At 45.4% G+C, this 10,015-nt stretch overlaps 1 protein-coding gene across 1 annotated transcript in view; it reads left to right on the top strand.

Moving 5' to 3' along the window:
- ephx4 (epoxide hydrolase 4) overlaps nucleotides 1-9,654 on the top strand; it is a 12,641-nt gene extending 2,987 nt beyond the window's left edge. Inside the window, exons 3-7 of the mRNA XM_062556155.1 lie at nucleotides 423-580; nucleotides 2,519-2,647; nucleotides 3,413-3,516; nucleotides 6,588-6,736; nucleotides 8,525-9,654. Coding sequence (XP_062412139.1) covers nucleotides 423-580; nucleotides 2,519-2,647; nucleotides 3,413-3,516; nucleotides 6,588-6,736; nucleotides 8,525-8,765 — 781 coding nt within the window. The 3' untranslated portion in view covers nucleotides 8,766-9,654. The remainder of the gene's footprint in view (nucleotides 1-422; nucleotides 581-2,518; nucleotides 2,648-3,412; nucleotides 3,517-6,587; nucleotides 6,737-8,524) is intronic.
- Nucleotides 9,655-10,015: the final 361 nt, after the last annotated feature.

The following is a 10,015-nucleotide window of genomic DNA, read 5'->3' as shown; positions in this document are numbered from 1 at the left end:
TTTCTCTTTCTCTATCTCTCTCTCTCCATCTGTCACTCACTCTCCCTCTTATGCTGCAGGACGAGTGTGGCCTGTCTGACTGAGCAGAATCTCCAAAATCTAACCCTGAATTTTTCATTGGTCACCCTCTCCACTGGAAATAGCCGCTGCTTTTTGAATCATTCAACTGTCATTTTGAATTATCAGCTGCAGGAAGACAGGCTGTTAAAATTTCCTAAGCCGCATGTGTATTTTTCTCAGGTCAAGCTCAAGGGCAATCACCAGTGGAAACATAGCTTGGCTTGAGATTATCTTGAGATTATTTGCACAATTACACAATTATTTTCTGTCATTTAAGTAGTTGTATGATTTTCTTCACTCGGTCCACAAATACTGCGTGAGAATAAAAGGTCCCTGACAGTCTGTGTATTATGTTAACGTAGGTTTTCATGGCGCTACCAGCTACGAGAATTCAAAAGTGAGTTCCGTGTGGTTGCTGTGGATATGCGAGGCTATGGAGAGTCTGACCAGCCGCCCACCCCGGACAGCTACCGTCTCGACTACTTGGTCACTGATGTGAAGGACATAGTGGAGTATCTGGGTGAGCTCTGTTTTTCTCTCCTTCCCTCCCTCTCTCTTACTCTCTTTATCACTCTTTATCTCTCGCTTACTCCTCTGTTTTCATGCCTGGCACGTCACCTTATCCACAAGCCCTGAAATAACGGTCGAATAATAATGCAGCCTATAAGGTTGTTCTGAGGTGGTAAGATAGGGCAGGTTTTCAGTAAGCGTGTTTGACCTTGGTGAGGTCATTTCGGTCCTTTCTCCACCGTATCTTAATAGGCTCTCCCTATAGCTCCCATAACTGGAGTCTGGCCCATATCATGAGACCTACACTACTGATCTGCTGTAATGATGTCTTAATATACCGTTCTGGCCTACACTCAATCTCTCTCGCTTCGGTCTTCCTTGTCGTTTCATTGTCTCCTTATGCATGGCTTTGGTCAGTCACTTAAGCTCTTTAATTGACCCCATCAATCTCCCCTGTCATCACCGTCAAGGAAGACAAATGGCGATGTCTTGGAGTGCTGTTCTGCTGTCTGTGGCTGACTCACTGGTGAGGTCAGAGGGAGGGCTGCTGAAGGACTTGCCGTGGCACGTCAGGGTGAAACTCATCCTCCCCTGGTGGCATTGTCACGGGCCCAGGGGCCCCGCAGCATCCGCTCCAGTCCCACTCATCGGAGCACGGGGCAGTGTTTGCCTCTGACTGGTCACTGAGCAACCAGCCGGCTAATTCATGCCCCACGTGCGAAAAATGTTCCCAAAACATTCTCCCCTCGTAGCTGACTCATGTTCCCCCAACCAGAGCCTCTCTAGTCTCCCTATGAGATAAGACAACCAACTCTGCCTCCCCTTAGGGTTCAGGGAAACCCCTTTAAATCCAGGCTGTTCTCCCCTAAAACCCCGATGTGGTTTCCAGAGTGTATTTACACACTGCTGCGTATGAGTCAGACAACTTGGTCTCCCTCACACTCCCTTCCAGAGCCTCGTACAGTAGATGCATCACACATCTCATCGCACGTCCTCGCCGCTGATTCCAGAACGTTTGAGTTATCGGCGGACAGATCAGGGACAGAGACGGGGACGGCGCGGAGTCCAGCGGCTGACCAGGAGGAATGAATGGCGGGATGAACTGATGAGGAGATTATTTAGTGAAGCCGGTTAATATGATCAGAGTGCCTCTGGGGAGGAAGTGCTGACCCTGATCTGCCATCTTAAGTGGCTGAAATTAGATTGTGGCAGATCTCCTCCTCAGTTGTGTGTGTGTGTGTGTGTGTGTGTGTGTGTGTGTGTGAGCGAGTGGGGGGCGTTAGCAGAGAGAGTGTGCTGGTTGTAGGAGTGTGTGGAGTGGGCGGGGGGGGCTGTACTTTTCCAACGGTATCCTGATAGGACCTTGCTAAGGACGGGTGCCTTGTGGGTCCACCCTGCGCTCTCCTCTCCCCGCTGCACTAAGTGAACTCATATTAGGGCCTTCTCTGCTCCACTGCTTCTAATGTGCCCTCATCAAATGCACCCACTGTCGCACAGCACACACACACCTGCAGCCACATTCACACACACACACACACACACACACACACAAACACACAAACACACACACATACTCATAACTGCAAATTCAAAGGTCATAAAAAAACACAAAAACACACACACATTTTGTTCCAACACCTGTCCCATCAAAGGATATGTGTGTACATCTTATTACTTACAGTTATGCACAAAATGCACAAAATGCACAGATGCATCACAACTAACACAGTTACACAAAATGATGTTAAAATACAAATCCAGTACATGAATATATAGACACACATTCACATGTGTTGGCCCTACAGGCATTCACAAGCATAAAATACACTCTCTCTCACATAAAGAGAGAGAGTCCCTCAGTAAAGAACACAAAGGATGTTTCCCTCTCTTTCTCTGTGTGTCTTTCAAGCTCGCTGACCCCCCTCCACCCGTCTCTCTCTCTCCCCAGGTTATAACAGATGTTTCCTGGTGGGGCATGACTGGGGCGGGACCGTTGCGTGGCTCTTTGCCATCCACTACCCAGAGATGGTGGTCAAACTCATTGTGCTGAATAGCCCTCATCCCTCTGTCCTCCAAGGTGAGCTCTCTGTGTCTCAGACGCCGTGTCTGTGTGTCAGGTACACAGACTCTCTCTCCCTCTTTCTCACACACACATACACACACACACACACAGAGACACATACACAAGCAAACCCACAAGGACACAACATAGTGATTTAATCTTGTCCCTTTCCCTCTCTTTTTAATCCTCTCCTCTCTGCTGCTCTCCTTGCCTCCCCTCTCTCTCCTCTTCTCCTCCCTTCTTCCCCCTCAGTCTCTCTTATTTTCCTCCCCTCTCCCACTGTTCCTCCTTCCCTCCAGCCCTCTCTCTCCTCTCTCCTCCTCCTGTGGTGAGGCGTGCCCGGAGTAGCTGTCCGAGCGGCGAGATGTGTTTCTGAACTCGTTAATGTGATTAGCATCAGTCATTAGGAGGCCTTATTATTTCGCCCTCCAAGTGATCCTATCGAGTGGCTCCAGCCTCCATCTGTCACCCATCCCTCCCTGCCCCCCCCCTCCTTTAGGGTTGGGTTGAACTTGTAATTATAGGGCTGGTCTTGCTGGCATGGACAGAGGAGGGCATCTTTTTAAAGCAGGCCTCTCACGCACTTGTGTTTCTGCTGTTTGTCACGCATGTGACTCTCTCTCTCTCTCTCTCTCTCTGCCAAATGCATTATGTGAAGCGCTGGTTTTACTCTCACCTGTTGGCTGACTCTGCTTTTCTCTATTTCCCACTTGTTTCTCCTCTTTTCGTTCGTTCTCTTTTTTTCTCTTCTCTTTTTTGTCTGTCTCTCCTTCCTTCCAGATTATGCCCTACGCCACCCCAGTCAGCTCCTCAAATCCAGTCACTTCTTTTTCTTCCAGCTGCCCCGCTTCCCCGAGCTCATGCTCTCTATCAACGACTTTAAGGTGGGCTACTAATGTGTGTGTGTGTGTGTGTGCGTGTGTGTGTGTGTGTGTGCGTGTGCGTGTGCGTGTGCGTGTGCGTGTGCGTGTGCGTGTGCGTGTGCGTGTGCGTGTGCGTGTGCGTGTTTGTGATTTCATGTGAGGGTGTGGGTGTGTGTCTGTGTGTGTGTTTGTGTGTTTTAGTGTTATGGGTTTTTTTGTGGCAGGAAAAAGGGGGAAAGAGAGAAAGATGACAAAAAGAGTGCTCTGGCTTTCGATCAATGAATATCCCATCAGGCTTTTTAAGTGCTGTTTTTTGGGTGTCCCCGGTCGTAGTGTTGGACGGACTCCCACTGGCAGGGCCCAGCGCCGTTTGTTTGGTGGACGGCCACCCCATAAACCGCGTGATGAAGCACTCCCTGGGTGAGGAAGGCTCTGGCGCTCCGCAAAGCTGCCGTTTATTTACATTCGGCGCATCGCTGGGGCGCTTTATCTGCCTTACGAGACGGGTGTTGCCGCAGAGGCATTCCCGCCGAAGGCAAGCCTTTATTTCAAGCTGGGCTGTGGGAGTTTGTCAGTTGCAAACCTTGTGGCCGTGCCAAGAGAATCTGTCTGTTTGAGGCCTTCTGTCTCAGCCTCAAACAGAGGAACGAGACTCACAGTCAAAATGCGAAAGGACCTGGGAGCACATCCAAGCACAGTGACGAGGCACACATAAGAATACAACACCCATGAATATAAAGCATTGAAATTTGAGACGAAAATTGAAACACATTTGATTTATAATGCTAGAGTGTCCAGGCATTGTAACACCGGTAGCTCTGTGACCATAGAAACACACTGGACTCCATCTGTTTCCACTTCTGATTCACACTGCAGACAAAAACACCAGCAATGACTCTTGCTAATGGGTGGATAGACCAATTATCTCTAAGGATGGGCTGGATCAATGATCCCCATTGGCTGACTTAGATAGCAATATTGGAGGCCTGGTCAAAGTAATTATCTCTATCGGGTAATTAATCGAATCACTGACCTATCATCAATCTACAACTGGTTTGTGGTGGAGACATGGGTTCACCAGCCATGCAACCAATGAATGTGCTTGTTGCTATATCCATTAAGGAAAGTACATAATTGTTATGTTAATAACAGTTAAACATTATGTATCCTGGGGTATATGGCACTGGGATTTGTGTATTTGATGTACTGTAAATAATCTGGAATATGTCAGATTGTAAAAATGAATATTTTCAAAAATTAGTCAGAATTACTCGCCCTCAAAGGGTGCGATATGTTTAGTTATTTTCAAAAATGGCTGGTTTTTGTTAGTGTTTGTGCATAAAATATGTCATCTGGGGAGAGACAGAATAACATTTATGTTTTGCATGCACATTTTGTAATTGACTAAGTATACAGTTAGCAGGGATGACATGATCTTGTCGAATTCCTTTAAGGACCACAAAGCTGCTTACAGCATATTTTGATAGCCAGAGAAGACCCTTGCCATCCTAATAATAAGCAATAGCTCCAGACCTACTAAGGCTTGGGTTAGATAGCACTGAATAACCCCCATTCAAATAGGCAAATAGGCAGCATAGAAAGAAAAATACTACTCTACAATCTTATGTTTTGTTTATTAATGCACCATGGTGCCCTAGTTTTGGTCACAAAAAAATGCAGACAGCACATTTTAATCAAGTGAATTTTGGAACTGGGATGGGCTGTTTTGTGGGATAAATTAAATGAATACCAAGTAATGTTTATTGGATTGTAGTTTAGGCTACTTCTTATGTGTAATGTGGATATCAGAAACAATGCTGAAATCCTTCAGATAATGAAACAAATGGCAGGTTAGTTTGTATATGTACAGTAGTAGAACATCTACTGTTTTTGTGCAACAGCCCATTAAGGAAATTATGAGATTCTGTTTTATAATCTCACAATGGTGTGACTGGAGCATGAAATACAGATTTGTGATTACATGACAGGTCATTAGTAGGAATTGGAGTGGATTGGTCGCACACAACTAAACTATAACGAGCGTTATGAACATTTGGATAATATAGTGATATTGATGTGCATTATACATTTTCAGTAGGTACATCCAGAGTTTGCATTCAGGGATACAGTGGTGCTGTTTTCATGACCCAGTTTCAACAGAGAGCCAGCAATAAGCTGTGAGAGCTACGTTGAGATGCCAAGTTTGTCAGCTAAGCTTGTCAGTGCACCTCTCCTAATTACCTTGTAATGACACAGCACACCTGCCATGCTTGAGTTGCACCACACTGACTGCCTCAGCGCTAGGAGGGAAGGAATTGCTGCTGTTCGACTAGTGTTGCTGAACAATTATGCCTTCGTGAAACCAGTGGAATCACAATGTCTTTAGCTCAGAGCGACATCCCTTGCAGGTATTGTCATAGATGTTGAAAATGCCCAGAATGACGTTCAGTGGTGCGCCATCAGATCATGTTATAGCACACCTTGGAATCAGTCACTCTCTGTAAACATCAACCACGAGGTGCTGTGACTCCTGTCAGGGTGAGGTGTGACCCAGGGGCACCCGTACCCATACCAGCTCACCTCCAGCAGTGCTGCTGTGTCTGCCAGTGCAGAGCACGGCCTCGTCCTGGCACTGCGGTCCGCCCCTCGGGCTTCTTCTTCTCCCCTGGACCCATTAATATGGCAGTGGGGGGCCAGCCAGGCCAGGTGCCTGACCCAGCTGCGGGTGGCACTGACGTGAGTAAGGCTGTCGGGGACTGTCGCCTCGATGACCCGGAGGGAAGGCGAGAGCGTAATTGAATAGGATTTTGTGGAGGGACTTTGGCCGTCACAAAAAATTAGTCTCTCTTATTCTCCGCTTTTTTAGCTCCCAGGCTCTCCCTTTAGTGTTTTCACTCTATTGAGCTCTATTGCTTTATTCCTCTCCATCATTCTCCCTCATCCTCCTCGATCACTCTACCTTTCTTCCTCTCCATCTCTTGTGTCATCCTTGCTCAGTAAATATCTTTTCTCCTTTCATACTTCATTCCGTTACACCAAACTCTTAACTCCCTATACCCATACTCTTCCACTGTTTCCCCATCTGCACTTAGGCTTTAAAGAGTCTCTTCACCAGCCGCAACACGGGGATTGGACGCAAGGGCCGCTGGCTAACCACCGAGGACATGGAGACCTACCTCTACAACTTCTCCCAGCCCGGGGCCCTGACTGGGGCACTCAACTACTTCAGGAGCATCTTCAAGTGAGTTAGCTTAAAAAGCAGACGATAAAACATAATATACAGTAGGACTTTCTTTGGTTGGATGGGAGAATGAAGCTAATTCTGAGTAAGTGGTATGCTCCAGGATGCTATAAATAAACACTTGGGTGAAAGTGCACAGCTGTGTTACTAAATCAGTAGAGTATTGGGGGTTTACCCAGCCAGCTGTTTTGGTGTTGAACTTGAGGTTGTTTCACTGGTGCCCTCTAGTGTTTGTAGACTGAAACATGTGAATGCTTGTGGTTCTGCATTTTGTATTTGTTTTATTTGGCACATACATCTAGTTGATTAAATTCGTTGGGTCCAACTGTTACAGCTATAGTACGGTTTCCAATTATGTATTCTGTTATTTTATTTCAATCATATTAGTCATGCGGTTGCCATGTTGCAACCAAATGACCCTAGCTCTTCGGTACAAAGCTTCCATTGATGATATGACGGACAATTTGGGGTCAGAAGTATCTTTGTATATCTGTTCCATTACAAAGGAGAATGGAATGGAAACTATTTAATTGGGTCACAATCTGCTTTTTTTCTTGCTGTGCGCTTTGTGACTTTGACATGCACAGCCCCCTATGCACTGAACTTACAAGCAGTAGCCTGTCTTTGTCAGATGGGACGCCCTGTGTTAGCTTACAACAAGGCTGTTGTCACTTGAGGCATTATGCACAAATTGATCTGTTTACAACCCTCCGAATGGAGACAGATGATAAAGCTTACCGAAACCAATACTATTGTTTTGTTTTTTTATCTATACATTTAAAAGATTGAGAGATTGCAGACATACGGCAAAAGTGTAGTTGCTCAAAGTCCTTATTTCTAACGATTGTTTTTCAGATCTTTTAACTACACTCTAAGCATTCACCCACAGCATGCGCATAGAATATCCTGTATATTCTGTCCGTTATTGCACAGATTGTTTCCTCCTCACTTGACAAGTAGTTCACAACATTTGTTTACGAGCATATGAGATGAACATTCATGGTTCAGCCCCCCATCTGTTCACAGAGTAGTTGTCTGTGGTTTGGGCCATTTCCCCTCTCAAGGCGGGGAATTGACGTGTAAGAAATCAGCTGAACTCAGATGGTTTTATATCTGCTCTAAAGTGTGCTATATGAAAACATTCACTAATGCAAGCAAGCATAACTAGTTGGAGCTCGAAGCGGTGTGGAAATTGAAGTCAGTGGGTGAAACGGAGGCTGGAGGTTGTCAGATGCTGGCTGCAAATATGCAGGTTTCCATGCCTCATTGTACATTACATATTATCATAAACTATAATGTATTTATATGCTGTAATATATTGTCGGTGTGATATGATGTGTTGTCTATTATTTTGAGTAGTTGTTGTTTTTATTGATGCTGTAAATATGAGGAAAATAAATGTACCTTGCACCTATAGGTATGTACCTTGTAATTTGAAAACTGTTGAACCAAGCTTAGTCAATATGCTACTATCCTGATTAATGTGTTGGAAAAGACAGGGAGTGCTTTGCATATGGTCAACGGGTTTTGCTTTACAGATACATCAAAAGGATTGACATCCTTATGGTGTGTTTCTGCTCCAGTTAACTTGATGATTCTCCGTGCAGAAGCATATAGATGTTATGCTCAGATTAAAATCATTTAAAGTACATCACATCATATAAGAATGTCACATGACATTATGTACATCACATATGATAATGTATTTCTGCATAATATATTTAGCATCCATTACTGGATGCATCTGTTTTCATTTTTTTTTCTGTATTATTTCTCCCTTGTCATCAGCTTCTTGCCACTCAGTCATAATGACGTGAGGTCTCCAGTGCTGCTGCTGTGGGGGGAGCGCGACGCCTTCATGGAGCAGGAGATGGCCGAGGCCTGCCGCATCTACATCCGCAACCACTTCCGCCTCAACATCATCTCGGGGGCCAGCCACTGGCTCCAGCAAGACCAGCCCGACATCGTCAACACCCTCATATGGACCTTCCTCAAGGAGGGAGAGTGCCGTAAAATCTACAGGAACTGAGCGGAGCCTCCAGACGGACCCTTTTCCCCCACTCCCTCCTCGCCAAAGAGGGTCGTTCCCCTTCGTCCCTCCCCCTCCCCCTCGTCCCTTTCCCCCTGTTCCCCATGAGAGGGAGTGTGGCAAGGGGCGGTGGGCTGCATGATGAGGGGATTAGAGAATGCCTGTGAAACCAATTCAACCAACATTAAGATAATGCAATCATTCTTTTCAATTTAACACATCTCAGATATTTTTTTAAAGATGTCAAAGTTAAAGCAGGGGGAAAAACAAAACAAATGAACGTTTAGAGAAAAAGCACATTTTTATCAGCGGGGACACAGAGTAGCGTGTTTCACCTATTTTCCAGATGTTTTTTGCACATGACATTCGCCTTAAGAGTTTGTTGGTGATGACATTTTACAGAGAACAAAAATAACTGAAGTGTGGCAAAATCTCCTCATGAGTTTGTATTGTGTGGTGCCTTTTTGACTTGAAATTGTACCATTTCTTGCGATGTAAAGTTGTGCCATGTCCTTTTGAGGTTGAGCTGTGGCGTGTGTCTGCTATCCTGTAAGTGTCACCAGATCGCTACTCTCTTCTGACACCTTTCCCTCTGGGATCTCACTGTTCCTCTCCCCCTCTCTCTCTCTCTCTATCAGGTAGTGTTGTCTTAAAGAACAAGAAAAATCTATTATTTTGTAATTTTCTGATGATGTTTTGCGCAGATATTTCAGAATGTTGTTATTTTGATCTTCCTGTATAATAGGGGCAACAATCAACTACTGTAAACAGTGATGGTTAAATATTGTGCACTTTTTTGTATCTCTTCCTAAACACTTGCATTTATGAAATTCACTGAGCCAGTTCTGCACACCATTTTGATTTTCTAAGCAAATAAATACTAGCTAGAAGCCTTCTCGGAGTCATGTTTATTCTTCTCATCCATATTCCGACAAATTAACAGACCAGCCAGCGCTTTCAAAGACCCTCTTAGTGTCAGTCATGCACAGGCCAACCCTGCTTTTCAGGATGTCAAACAGTCCTGGTAATTCATGCTCTTATCAAAACAAGACTCACATGCTAAGTGGCAGGCCGACATTGGGGACTTACAGGGAGCCGTATTGGAGATGGTGTCGTTGTCCTGCCCTTCTTAGCCAAGCGTGACCCAGTTGTAGAATTACATCATGGACCAGGCATTTAGATGCATGGGAGGGGAGAGGGGACAAGCATGTTCTCCTTGAGACTGGCTCTTTCTTGTCCTCATGAGGTGT

This window comes from Sardina pilchardus, chromosome 15 (assembly GCF_963854185.1).
Source record: "Sardina pilchardus chromosome 15, fSarPil1.1, whole genome shotgun sequence".
NCBI classification, from domain to species: Eukaryota; Metazoa; Chordata; class Actinopteri; order Clupeiformes; family Clupeidae; genus Sardina; species Sardina pilchardus.
The sequence above is the reverse complement of the archived record's forward strand: the minus strand, read 5'-3'. Positions and strand labels throughout refer to the sequence as shown.